The 14,168-nt window shown below is 40.7% G+C and overlaps 1 protein-coding gene across 2 annotated transcripts; it reads left to right on the top strand.

Annotated features, from left to right (window-relative positions):
- Positions 1–1,480: 1,480 nt before the first annotated feature.
- On the top strand, positions 1,481–13,438 carry IYD (iodotyrosine deiodinase). 2 transcript variants are annotated; one of them, XM_021540544.2, is made up of 5 exons: positions 1,481–1,887; positions 8,074–8,268; positions 9,715–9,874; positions 11,087–11,243; positions 12,886–13,438. In XM_021540544.2, the coding sequence occupies exons 1-5, from the start codon at positions 1,707–1,709 to the stop codon at positions 13,066–13,068; spliced, it is 876 nt and encodes a 291-aa protein (XP_021396219.1). In that variant the 5' UTR covers positions 1,481–1,706; the 3' UTR covers positions 13,069–13,438. The 2 variants fall into 2 exon arrangements, with proteins under 2 accessions (XP_021396219.1, XP_077637918.1); XM_077781792.1 differs by lacking the exon at positions 12,886–13,438 and adding an exon at positions 12,002–12,869.
- Positions 13,439–14,168: the final 730 nt, after the last annotated feature.

Genomic DNA, 14,168 nt, shown 5'->3' with positions numbered 1-14,168 from the left:
TGAGAAAGCCCAGCCTGGGTACAAGCTTTGAGGCAGTTTCGTTTTGCCTCTAAGCACATACAGACAATATGTGCACAGCTGAGCAATTCACTTGACCTTGCCCTTATAACATAAGGAGCTTGTATTAAAACAGGATACAGGTCTGGCCTGTCAGCCAGACTATCACTGTGTATGGAAAACCAGTGTGGTCACACATTCCCCTCCTTGTGCAGCAACCTGGTCATTAGTCTACACTTCCCAACACACAGACCAATCCTTAAGGCAGCTGGCAGTATCTGCTGGAGCACTGGAAGGTAGGGAGCCCTTGGAGTGACAGTGTCAAATGGGACCAGTATGGGTGTGCCCAGGGCTGCATTACTGGTGGGGTGAGAGGCATGCATGGTAGGGCATGGACAGAGAACCTGTCAGGATGGAACCTGTGTATACCACAAATTCTCTCTCCCCTTTGTGCCCTGGTTTTCATGTTGAGGAAAGGGGACTGCAATGACCCCCTGCAGGTGCCAGCTGCAGTGCTGACTGCCCTGGGACTCACCATCTCCTGCTATGGCTGCACTCAGAACTGCTCCCACTGATCTTGAGAGGGCTTATTCAAAATGTGATTATCTTGCCATGGATGCCAGGACATCAGAAATGGCCCTGTATGGCATGAGATAAGGCTTGGCAAGGATGGTGCTTAGGAGGTGCTAAGAAGAGCTGATGAACACTGGTGACTACATACAGAGAGCACTCCTGTACCCTGCTCTCCAGCACAGCCCTCAGCATCCATTGCTATCTGACATTTCATCATCCAGTATGTCCTAATAGCCCCAGGTAAAGATAGCAAATCAGTGTTGCTGTGTTGCTTCAGTTCCCAAGCAGCTGCCTGAGGTAAAAATGGGTTAAGCATTTGGACATTGGCCATTATTGGATTAAACCAGGATCCTATCAGTTTTTAATCTTCTATAAGATGCTGAAACATGCCTTTTAAATTCACTGCAGCCCTCACATAATTTTACTTTGACTCCTTGAATTCTTCCTGTCAGTTCCCCATCCTGTCATTCCCAGGATGAATACAGGTCTCTGTGAATTGTCTCACTCACGCTTTATAGAGAGGCAACGCTGCCCCTTTACTTATGTGTTCTATTGACCTGTTGACATAGCCAAGGGTGGTGCTGCAAACTGATTGGTGATTGGTGATAGTCTGAATTCCTGGGATACATGTGAAATGCTAATTTTATGAGTTAAACATTGAAGAGGTGCCATTAGTTTTTAAAAGTCGCATTCCCACTTGGCTCGTCTCATAATCACTGTTACAAGGAAGATTACTGGAATAAGCATAACAGTAAAAATAAGAGGGGAGAAGTCTTTTGCCTTAGTCTGGAGTTTGAAAAGACCTAGGGTTTTTTAAATTTATTTTGCACTGGACAGCATTTATGTGTCTGGTGAGTGACTCTGCTTGCTGTTTATAAGATTGTTTCTTCTCAGAAAATATATAAACCTGGGTCTGGAGGGTTTTTTTAACTGCAGGAGCTGTTTATTAACAGCAGGAGCCCATCACAGATGAGGTTGTGGAGGCGGTGTCTGAAAAGTAGAAGCAAGATAGGGTGGAGGACTGAACCTTGAGTCCACCCCTTCTTGCTTATTGCTTTGCTGCTCTTCCCTCTTCAGCCTCTCCTTTTCATGAGAAACTACTGAACGTGGAAGAAAGGCTCCACATTTCCACAGTCATGGTGCTCTTTTCTTCCCTCACACCAGTATTTATAGCCATTATGTGTGTTTTGATTGGGGTAATAATGAAGAAGACGAATGGAGAGAAGGAAAAATGTGACACTAAAAGCAAGCATCCATCTCGCCCATGGGTGGATGAAGATTTAAAAGATAGCACTGACCATCCCTTAGAAGAGGAAGGTAAGAAAAATCTTATCCTAAGCACTTTTGTTGTACTTTTGTTGTTTGAATTTTATCTGCTGATATGAATAAAGGAGGTGCAATCTTCTGGGCTTCTCCGCAGTGACAGCAATGATCAGCACAACACTGCTGCTGTGCCCTGAGCTTGTCAGCTCCCAGGAAGGAGGCATTCCTCATGTAGTAGTGTTACTCTTGGTGTAAATTCCCTCCAGACCCCACAGATCAGAGTGCAAAACACACACACACACACACACACACACATGCACATATATATGTATATATATATATATGTATATGTATAAAACATATTCTCAGAGACTCCTGTCTGTTCCTCTGTACAGCAGATCTCAGACCTATGAGGGACTCTATGGACAGTGTAAGGAAAGAGAGGAGATCCTGCTGAATTCCCCACAGTCTTTTCCTAGGCTTTATTAGTGTGAGCAAAGGGGAGATGTGAGCAGAGAATTTTTATCTGCAAGTCATCCCACTTTATCACTCAGTGCTACATATTTGGTCTCAGCACAGCTAAAAAGTTGGAAATGGGTTTATTACTGTTTTTACAAAGGTCCTCCATTTGTGGCTTCTGAGAATGTCAATGGAAGCTTTGTTGGGAGCTGCGTTGATCAAATATTTAAGGACAAAATGTGGTGGTGGTGATGATCTGGTCCCTCAGCTGCATATTTGAACCCATGCAGAATGCCCTTTATTTTCATTAGCTTTTTCTGATTCACAGCTTGGACAAAAAAGTCTAAGCTCAAAATGTGACCTACCTTCTTCTTATTTCCTAACTATCCTCCATAAACTCACTTTATTTCTTTGTAAAACAAAAATCTACAGAGTTCTGTTCCTATCAATTTTTTAAAGTTGTAGTTAATGCAGCTTTTTGTTCCCTCCCTCATGGTGATTTCAAAGACTTTTTGAAGGGTCTTTCTGTGTTATTTTTTTCCCCATAATAACACTTCCCTCAGTCTGCTTCTAGGAATCTTAAAACTTACAGTGTTTTTCTGCATATAGACCTTTTTCTAAGAACTATTATAGCTCTTTTGTTAGTGTTCAGTGTACTTTCAGCTAGTTTATCAGTTTCTGAAAATAGTTGATACCAAGAAGGGTTTAAACCCTGTTGACTATTTTCCAAATATATAAAATTTCTTTACAAATCAGTTCACCTGTTGTATCCTCCTTTGTTCAATGCAAAATAGATTCTGTATAAAATTATTCCATAATTTCTTTGTCACTAATGACTTACTACTTCAGTTAAAATGCTGCAAATTAGAATTCCTGTGGGAAGTTCAAATAATAATCTATGAATTACCATCTTGGATTATAGGTGTTTCCATCAGTTAAGGAATTTAGATCCTTTGCATAAACAAACTATTAGCTCTTATCAAGGAGCCTCACTGCCACAGCTCCATATATAAAATTTTAGTCTTTTATGTGTTAGTTGCTTTCCCTTTCATTCAAGTACTAAATTCAAAACTGTACTATTTTTTGTTACAAAAAAATTGCTTTCAAAAAAATTTTAACAGGTAGACATGTTAGTACTGATGCTAAGTTTTATTTACTTACTAAGTTTTATTTACTTTTAAATAAAACTTTTCTCAATATACCATGTCATCCAATATTAAATTTTCTTGCTATTTTTCTTTTAGTAACAAATAATGATCATTCCCTTAATGAAATGTGATTCAGACTAATTTATTTGTAAAACAGTCGTGCCTTTTATCTCTAGAAATATTAAAATAATTTAATCATTCATAGGGAAATTTTTTCTTCACCAGGAAATTTTTCTTCAGCCCAGCCTAAATAAGAAGAGTAGTAAGGAGCAGAAAGAGTTAGTAAGGATCTGTTACTTTGCTAGAGTCTTAATTAAAGATCAAAATATGTTAACCTTGTTGTCAGTGTAAAAATTTTCACTGACTGCACTAGGAAATGGAAGCTGCTGAAATGAAAACATGGATGCTGAATTAGAAACATGGATGTATAAAGAGATTTTTCTAATTCTAAAGAATACTTTACCTGCTGTGTAAATTCTGTTATTTTATAAATGTATCTTACTTTATCAGACAAGCTCAGTTCTACTTAAATGTGTTTGGCTGGTTTGTGTTTAAAGATTAAGTTCCTCTGAAGAGAATTTAAGTTAAGTAACATGAAGGTTATATTCTTATGGCCTTGTCTAAAGCTAGAATCTAGGGCTGCCCCACGTGAACAAGCTGAATTTTCAGCAGCCCCCTGAATAGTAAGGGGCAGCTGACGACCAAGTCTCTTGCTTCATGTCCCTGACCAAAGCAAGGTCTATTTGCTGAGAGAGTGAAGCACTCAGCAGAAAAACAGAATAGCACCAGCCACACTTGTAGCTCCATGAGCCTTCCCTGAAGTGGAGCCCTCAGGGATGCTTCCCACGAGAAGGACATAGCTTTGAGCAGCAGAGCATTCACTGTGAGTAGCTGAACTGCTTGGGCAGACTCAGTAGGGTCACTCATTGGCAATGAAGGGTAGAATGGTGAGGGCCAAGCGCTCCTGAGCTTGTCTGTGTTGCGCTTTCCACAGCTGAAGGGATGAATGTTTCTCGTAGCAGCCAGAAACCCAATTCTTTTGTTAAGTGCAAAGCACACAGTCTATTTGTTTAATGCTTAAACTGGCAGTACTTCAGATTTGTTTGCATGCCCATCTATCCTGTAACTTTTTTCTTCATTTATAAGGTTCAAAATGAGATATTGTTGTGCTGTGGTTTGGCAAGGACACTTGATGATACACTCTACTTAAGGACTACAAAACACACAAAGTCCCAAATGTTCCATTTCTCCTGAAAATGTGCTTGCTTGTGATACTCCTTATAATACACCTGTCCCACTAAAAAGCATTTCTCCTCTCCCCAGTTTCAAAGACTTCCCATATCTTAGTAATACTACTACTTACATGGATGAGGCAGTAGAAATTGTATCATTTAGGAACACAGGTCTCAGATGGACACAATGCATTACCATGTGTATCTTTCTGCTCCTGCAAATACATCCAGCCTTTGTCAACAGCTGAATGAACATGAAAACTGGACTTTTGTGACACTTTTTCTTTAAACCTGCTGAAAGGCTGGTCCGGAATTTGTTACTATGGATAAAAAACCCTTCTCTACCTTTCTGCCTGCCCAAACTTATTTAATACTACTGTCTATGTATTTAATCTGTTCCATCATCTTGATTTTAAAGGATTCTTTTCCAGCCCTGGTTTATGGATAGTAACCTGTGGTTTATGGATAGTAACCACCTCTCAGCTTTCCTTATACTAAGTTTTCTCTTTAAAAAGAGAAAACTATCTATCTTAAGATCATAAGAAACCTTTGGCAACTGTATTCCAGTTGAGGTAATTTTCACAATATTTTGATGCTGGGTTTTTTCTTCCAGGGTCTGTGCCTCTCCAACTTGCTACTTCTTTTGCTTAAGATCCCTGGCCCAGAGATCTTAAGGCTTCCAGGATCAGCCTGCTAACCACTATTTATAATCCACTAATAGGGTAATCCATCTCTTTTAGTTCCCTATTAGTCACACTCAGTTCAGGGCTGGATTCACTGCTGAGATTCCTGCAGTGGCCCATTTTGCAGCAGTCTGCCATTAATCAGATAAAGAACCCACAGGGTCAGTTATTCAGCATTTAAGACTAAAGATGTGAAAACTTTCTTTACATACATTGAATTTTTTTCCTATGCATCATGTCTTTACACTGGAAAAGAGAGATAGAGAGGAACTGTGTGCTCAGGAAGCAATTTTCTATGGAAGAAACTTCTTTGGAAAGCAAATGGGGTGGTCTTGACTAGAGATTCTCAAGGATCAGTCTCAGGATCAATTGTTAATATTATCTGGTGGTCTTTGCATAAAACCAAGGAGAGTAAAAGTGAAATATCTTAATGACATACAACTGGAAGCCAGCAACACAGAGAAGTGTCAGTGTAGGTAAAAAAAGTGGCCAACAGAAGTGAAATGACAACATACTGTTCTCAGTATGAGTTTTTAATTAAGAACTCATGCTTCAAACTGAGGTAGAATGTATTACATTATTTGCAGGCTGATTATAACTTCCCATATGAACTGCTGGGAAGAACATAGTTATTATCCTAAAATGTATCCAGAGAGGAATTTCTGATAGAGATAGAAAAATGTATGTTTAAAATGAGATTCCATTTGGGAAGTCTGAGCCAAAACCACTCCACATTTACTTAAAAAGTAGGAAGCTTGATGACTGCTGTAAAGGGGCAACAGAATTGATGGCAATCTTGAGAATGTGGCTAACAAGGTAATAGACTTGCTAGCAGGATGTCTGTTGTCCATCAAGTGGTGGAATACAAAGAGATATAAACAAGACACTTGTGGTATTGTAGAACGTGACTGTACAAACAGGAGTGTGTCTAAACACAGCAATTAGAGATATAGAGAGCATGCACTAAACAGATGGTGCTGATAATGATTTAAAGTTAGCATATGGATAATGTTAACTGCTAAGAAAGAATGGTAGACACATGGTGGAAGAGACTATATAATAGATCAATTTACTTTAAAAAAATTGCCAGGAGAGTTTTGGTTTTGTGTGTCAGTTCCTGCATTTCTAGGTTTTTCTGTTTCAGCCAGTTTTCCCACATTGACTGTATTGAGGTTTTCCATTCTCATTAGCCATCTCACCTTTGTCCCATGTTCAAAATCTTTGGAAGCACATTTCTTTTTTCACCTTATTATTAAGTTGAACTATCTTGACCAAACAGCAGCTTCACTTCTCTTCTACTTACACAGGAAAATCCCCCCACAACACAAAACAAGCAAGCACTCACTATTTTACTGAGTGAAAGCCACAAAGGGAACCTTATCAAGAGGCACTCTTTTACTTTTTGAATGTGCACAAGATGATCACTAATATAATCTTTACAAGGGCTCACTGCTTTCCATTAACCTGGAGCCAGGTCCTTGCAGACTATGACCAAGAGTGCTTAACACCGGCATGAAATGCTAAACAAAACAAATTCTCAGGGTGAATTCTTTGTGCACAAATGAAATGTGTGGTTTGGGGACCAGAACTATTCCATTTAGATTCAGTTTATGAAACTGGATTTATTTCACCCCTATGCACAGGCTGAGCCACACTTGTGAATATTTCCCTACTTTTAAAATGAACAAAAAGCCAGCCTAGTCTCTAAGGCAACTGCATACTACTAAAACACAGAAGTAATTGCTGTTTCTATTTGTGCTGGAGATTGCTATGATTTGGGAATAATAGCCTAATAGTGACAGAAAAAGGACTGGAATATTTTTTCCTGACTCAGCTCTCTGTAACAGATTGCTCAATACTATTGACTAGTCAAAATGTAGAATTTAAATGGCTTTAACTTCCACATCATAGCTGCAAAAAAAATGCTGCCCATGCTGATTCTAGGAATATGGGGCAGAAAGAGGCCTCAGAGACAACAGAAGATTCATTTTGTGATATAAACAGACATATTTCAGTGAAACTGAGAATAATTTTGAATTTTTAAATTAAAGACAAGAAACACAATATCCTACATTTGATATGTTGTTAGCCTAAATATAGATGCCTGACATCCATTTCCTCTTATGCTGAAAGTATCAGGAAACCAAAGAGCTTGACCACACAGAGTCACATTTCTGCAGAGCCAAAGCTTGCAATGTTTCTGCTATGAAACATGAATATGGAAGAAGTTGACATTCAGCTCTTCAGAGGAGATTTTACACATATTGGTAGTTAAGCTCTCTCATTAACTTCAGTAATTTAACTGATTTTTTTCCTTATTGAACAGCTCAAGAAGGAACACACATGTTCACATTTACTTGCTGAGAAAATTGGGCTGGAAGCCTGTCCACTTTTTCTATGCTGTTTCAGCTTGTAACCCATTTTTGCAGGCAGGCTTGCAGGCTGAAGTGGAGAAGGCAATGACTTGTTTGTGGATCACACTTACTAGAGCCCACCAGGACCCTCCTGCCTCTTGGTATTTAAACAAGTTGTTTATTCAGTAGCTGGAGCTGGGGATTGATGAGTTGTGTCACCTGGAACCTCAGACTTTGCCTTACCAGTAGGGTAGAAGCGCAGTGTATGCCAGTACAGGACAAGGTGCCTTACAGTGTGAATGCCGAGGATATCAGCAGCATTCTCCAGCAAAAAAAATCCCTAACCACTTGTATTTTCTTGCAGAGGGTGAGGAAGAGTGGCAAGGACTTGAAGAAAATGTTGCCCATGTCCCCTTCACTGGCGAGCGCTACTCTGAGGCTGAAATGATTAAGAGGTCTCAGACATTCTATGAGCTTCTAAATAAGAGGCGATCTGTCAGGTTTCTCAGTGATGAGCCAGTCCCCAGGGAGGTTATCGATAATGTCATCAGAACAGCAGGTAGGTACTGAGTGGTTCAAGGTCTGGGGAAAAAAAAAAAGGATCACCACTGCTGTTCAACTATGTAACTGTGAAAAGGTGGTGTGGAGAAGCCAAGGGAACTGGAATTTTGCTTATGGTTTTCCTAGATTCACCTGTAGCTGGAATGAATTAGCACTCATCGACTTCAGCCAGGGGTGGTTTTGATTCTTATGATTTCTCTTATTCTATGGACCAGCTGCTGCTACTATAGAAAACATTCCCAAGCTGCCTTAGAGAAAAGTTCAGTAGCCTTTAGCAAGGTTAATAATCTAAAGAATCTCCACATTTGAGGTGCATTATTTTCCCTTTAAGAACTGTAAGCAGCTTTGTTACTGCACTGTAAAGTCTCCATGTCCCTCTAATTAACCAAGCATCATTAAAACACTGAGCATGTTTTGGCAAATGCAGCAAAGCAAACAAGTCTGGCGTGCAGATGAAGTACTTAGTAACCCTGAAAGCTTTGGGCTGTGTAGAGAAAAAGAAAACAAAGGGAAGCATGAATGCCATCAGTTTTTACCCAAACCTGAGGAGAAGCAAGATTCACAATATAAAAACACTTTCATATATCAGGAAAGTTCAAGCTGCTTATTCAGCATTTCTTGAACTAAAACCAATCCTTAGTATTGTATGCAAGTTCTTCTAATATTTTTAAATGTGTATGAGGGATCAGAGATTTCAACAGTCTTCTTAATCAATATATCTGTGAACCTGTGCAGATATATATTCTTCAGCTTCTTGCTTTTAACCTCTAGGCAGTTCAAATATTTCTCCAGTGGTGTTGGTGGGTGAGAAAGTACAAATTTTATATATATATATATATATATATATATGTATAAAATATATATTAAATATAAATATAACACATATAATAGATATGTGCACACCTATGAACACCAACTGTCTTTGGGACAACAGACTCAAACCTGTATGCTCTATGGCAGATGTCTGTGTTGTACAGCTCCTTATCTTTGTCAGTCACTGACAGGTTACTGCCGGTGATCACTCAGCCTTGTTTTCCTGAAAGCCATTATTTTCACCCTTTAGCTAAAACCACATATCAGAGTTGGCTGTATTCAGACAGAGCTCTGTTTTTAGTACAACACTTTGTAATAGCATTACTGCATTCATATCTGTTGCACCATATTACTGCCTCATCATAAGAACCATCAAAAAAGGATTATTTTACAAATCTTTAACACTGGCTTCCTGTAAAATGGCAGTATAAAAGGACTAACCTCTGTTCTTCAATGGGATCTCACATTCTCTGAGAACGTAATGAACAGGATTGTCTGCCAGAACTTAGTCCTTTTCTTCCCATCTCATCCACTTACTTTCCCATTGCTCAGTTGGTCAGCCTAAAACCCACAAGGAAGAGCTGCCCACCCTCCTTCCTGGGTTTTTACTTTTCCCTGTTTTTATATGAAGGTACTTCACCTAGTGGAGCACACACTGAGCCCTGGACCTTTGTGGTAGTGCAAGATCCATATTTAAAACATAAAATTCGTGAAATTGTAGAAGAAGAAGAGGAAATCAACTACAAAAAAAGGATGGGAGACAGATGGGTTAATGACCTGAAAAGACTGAGGTATGAAAAGTCAATTACCTAAGGGATGTGAAGATAGCTGTTGTTTCAGTGAGGAAAGATTTCTATAATTTTCTATTTCATCCTCCCTCTCACTTTTAATGTTTTTCTAAAATCTATGTTTGGAAACAAAAGCTTCTAAATCTATATAGAACTGTGCCTTGGTGTCTGGTTCATAAAATTGCTTCCAGTAAAAGGGATTACATGCTCTCCATTTTGAAAGTTTTCCAAGCACTTGGCTCCATCATTATTTTTTCCTACGTAACCTCTGTGGCTGAAACTCTGGTCCCAGATTTCTTCTGTTGTTTGCCAAACAGCCAAGCTCCCAAAGTCACTAGAAACTTTGCTACCAACTGAGGAAGCCCCAAGGCTTGTCCCTATCCAAGTGCTGAATTATGCAATATTTAGTTGTTCCAAATGCCCTCCAAAGTCTGACTGACTTGCTTAACTTCACGCAATGGGAAGATATCTACTGAGTCTTGGCTTGTCAAATAGAGCACATGCACAAAATTTTGTAGGGTTGACTTGCCCTGCTGGTTTGATTATGTTACTATTTTTCAGATGCTTAGGTGCTATGCAACTTTATGTGCTATGCGAACAACTAAATGCCGAAGGTTCTTATGTTTTGAGTGACAACAGTAGAAAACACTAATTTTCTTATCTAAATCCTATATCATGATTGTAATTTAAGAAATTTGGAACCAAATGTATTGTAACAGGGATTAAATACCCAGGAAAAGAATAACAATTTTTGCCTTTGGAATATATTTAGGTTTAGACCTTAGACAAAATAGTTTTGAACTTTTCTGGGAGCAGTCTTCCCTGCAATTAGAAAAAAGTTGGCACTGCTGGTAACAGGCAAATCTGCAAAATTCCAGGAATTAAATAATCACAAAGGCAAATGCTCATGAGGCCAGTTCATAGATAAGAGGTCAAGAGCTATCTCTTATTTGTATGTAATTCCACTCTTCAGAGTGAGCACATCAACTCCTCAGCCAAATCTGTTGAAATTGAGAACTCTATTCAAGCTTTTTTTTCCTTTCTGAAATGTTTCTATTTAAGGTGATAATATTTAATGCTTTTAAGTAAATGTTCTAAGGTTTAGTCTACTGCTATAATTGTCATATACCTTTAGTGTCCTTTTGCAGACAGTAAATGTAACTTACAGGAAACTGAAAAGGTTGCAAAATAAATGTATTAAACATTCTTTTGCAGAACAAATTGGATCAAAGAGTACTTGGACACTGCTCCATATTTGATTCTCATTTTCAAGCAGGTATATGGGCGACTTCCAAATGGCAAAAAGAAGACCCACTACTACAATGAAATCAGTGTTTCCATTGCTTGTGGTATCCTGCTTGCTGCACTGCAGGTACATTGACAGAACCAACATACTGTGAGTCAATATATTAGTTTGGATTATCTACCAAGACCGTTCTGCCCAAATGTGAGTGGAACCTAGTTTAGATTTTAACATTTTCTGTCTTCTGAATTACTCCAATTCCTGTCAATATGTCTTAGTTTTGAGTTTTAATGTTATTCTACAGAGGGCTACATCTGAGAAGGTGATTCCTATCCTCAGTACTGGTCAACAGGAAGAAAAATATAATGTAGCTTTCAGAGTTGTCACTCTTCTCGGCACAGTCTTCAGCCCCTGTGGTTTCTGCCTTATGCTAACAGGGCTGACAGGCTCTTTGGAGTACGACTGTGTGGTGCCACACTGGCCCCTTCTTTTCAGTAATCCCTATAAAACAGCTTGACACCAAACCACTTTTAGTATACAATGCTGAAAAAAAAAATCAGGGACATATTCCACAGAACTTGCTGTACTATTTCAATCAGTCTTTCTGAGATATTTCTGAAAGTGAACTGATCTGTAAAGCTCAGCATGTTTAACACCAGCCAGTTAGATTTTCTCAGTAGTTTCTCAGTGCTCAGTTCTGCTTCTTGTACCTGATGTACTCACACAAGTGTTAAATAGAGAAGCTACTCTGATAGTTAACCTGGCCTGTCAGCAAGATAACAGCAAGGTGCCTCCTTTTATATTAGGCCAATTTCCTACCATGCACTGCCATTTCTCCTCCATTCTGTTTTGAATGACACTTTCTTTTGTGCACTGCTGCTCCTCAGGCACCATTCAGCACCACCAGTGTTTGCTCTAATCCTCTTGAGAAGATTGTAGAGATTACTTTAACGTGATGGGTGCATTTCCTGGGCACCTCTCCTTGGCTGACTTGTATCTCAAAGCCTCCCAAAATGCTTGCATTTCATAGACAGAGAGACTGAAATCCACATGTGCAGTTCTCAGGAAGTGACTCAGCTGTGTGATCACACCTTGGATGATGTCAGTTCTTTATTGTTTGTCCAGATTTTTTGGGGTTTTTGTGAGATCTTGAATGAGAGGAAGAGTGACACATAGACTTATTTTGGGATTCTGAGGTAATCCATAACAATGGCCACTGTGAGAGATGCCAGCAGACTGCTGTGACAAATTCTGAGGCAGAGCCTGTGCCCTCTGTCCCTGTGAGGTACAGCTCATGAGGAGGAACTCAAAACAAGGCTGTAAGGCATCTTTCTGCCAGCTGTATGGAGGCAAGAACTGAAATAGTTCTCTGTAAGAGCCAGATCATAGAATCAGGGAATAATTTGGTTTGGAATGGATGTTTCAAGATCATCTAGTCCAATCACCAGCACCATGGGATGACATTCCAATCATACCCCCACAACTGCCTCTCAGCTTCCCTGTGGCCATGGATTCCCCATCACACTGGCACAGCAGGCAGGCTGTGGCTCTGCAGTACACAGACATGGCAAGGCAGACTGTGCTGTTGCTGCAGGGGAGAAATGCTCTACTTCCCTGTAAGCAGAGCAGGCATCTTTTATGGTGCCACTGAGGCTGACAGTAAATCAGGTGTTCTAAAGGCTGCAGCAGGTCTAATGAAGCAGCATTTCCAGACTAGTTGACAGAAGGATGTGTACAGGTGTGGTGAGAAAAAGTTGCTGTCTTGCTGCAGAACGCAGGGCTGTGCACAGTGACCTCCACACCCCTGAACTGCGGCCCCCAGCTCCGGGTGCTGCTCCAGCGGCCAGCAAACGAGAAGCTCCTGCTGCTGCTCCCCGTGGGCTACCCCAAGGAAGACGCCACTGTGCCTGCGCTGAGGCGGAAGCCTCTGGAAGACATCATGGTGGTCATGTGAGCCCAGCGCCAGGAGAAGGAGAGCAACCCTGCTGACAGCTGAAGATGTCACTGCAGTTTCTGTGCATTGTCCCCCTATGTCGCCATTGCTCTGGCTGTTTGCATCTCCATTTCTTTTAGTGCTAGTAATCTACTAACAGCAGTGAGCAGTCGAGCACTGTGCCTTGGACAGCTGCTGTTACTTACCTGACCAGGGAATATGTACAATGGCATTTAAATTATCTCATCACTTGATTTTTCTCATGTATTAAATCTCTTCTTGAACTGGAATATATATTTTCCTTATACTTTTGTGATTGCCATTACACAGTTATTTTAACTTAAGAATTTTAATGAAGGTTGTATTAAAAGATACAAAGAAGTTAAGCTGAGCTCCTATCTTGGTCAGTGTGTGCTGTTTAAATGCCCCTTCTTTACTGTGTTCAGCTGTGTGTAGAAAGACGCTATTTTCCTCCTATATGGTGGGATTTCTTTACTTGATTTATTTCCAAAACTTTCTCTGTACCAGGCTTTCTTAAACTATTGTGGCTACGAGTGTCTCGTAGGTAGGGGGAAATTAAGTGGGTACAAGGCATTCAAATAATTTGCTCGTTACCATTTATTTGTACATGTTCCAAGCACAGTGAGATCACGTAGTAACTATCAGTCGTGTCCCCGGTACTTCGTTGCTTCCACTGGAAGTTGCTATCTGGTTACCCTGTTCATACCTACACCTACAGCAGTTTAACACCCTGAAAGTGAAACTGCTCCGAAGCCCGTGGCACGGGAGCGGTGCTCTCACGCCAGCCCGGTGCGGGATGCGGGATGCGGGATGCGGGATGCTGGAAGGGCAGGTGCCGGTGCCCGGGCGGGCGGAGCCCCCTCGTGGGGCCCGGGTCCCGCCGGCTCCGCCCGCAGCGGGAGGGGAAACGCTCCGAGAGACGCGTGCTTCCCGCAGGGCTCTGTTCGGGAAACACCTCCCCACCCTGGTCTCTGCGGCTTCCAGCGCCAGGCACATTCAGCCAAATTGACTTCAGCCGTCCTTGAGGGGTGAGAGGCTGGAGAGCAGAGCCGCGGAAAGGGACCTGGGGGTCCTGGTCAGTGGCAAGTTGTACATGAGCC

This window comes from Lonchura striata, chromosome 3 (genome assembly GCF_046129695.1).
Source record: "Lonchura striata isolate bLonStr1 chromosome 3, bLonStr1.mat, whole genome shotgun sequence".
Classification (NCBI taxonomy): Eukaryota; Metazoa; Chordata; class Aves; order Passeriformes; family Estrildidae; genus Lonchura; species Lonchura striata.
The sequence above is the reverse complement of the archived record's forward strand: the minus strand, read 5'-3'. Positions and strand labels throughout refer to the sequence as shown.

What these genes read in the sequence shown, in the direction of transcription:
- IYD (XM_021540544.2), top strand. Translation starts at nt 1,707, where the DNA reads ATGGTGCTCTTTTCTTCCCTCACACCAGTATTTATAGCCATTATGTGT. An exon ending in CCATCCCTTAGAAGAGGAAG is followed by an intron (nt 1,888 to 8,073) that starts GTAAGAAAAATC and finishes ATTTTCTTGCAG; the next exon opens with AGGGTGAGGAAGAGTGGCAA. An exon ending in AATGACCTGAAAAGACTGAG is followed by an intron (nt 9,875 to 11,086) that starts GTATGAAAAGTC and finishes ATTCTTTTGCAG; the next exon opens with AACAAATTGGATCAAAGAGT.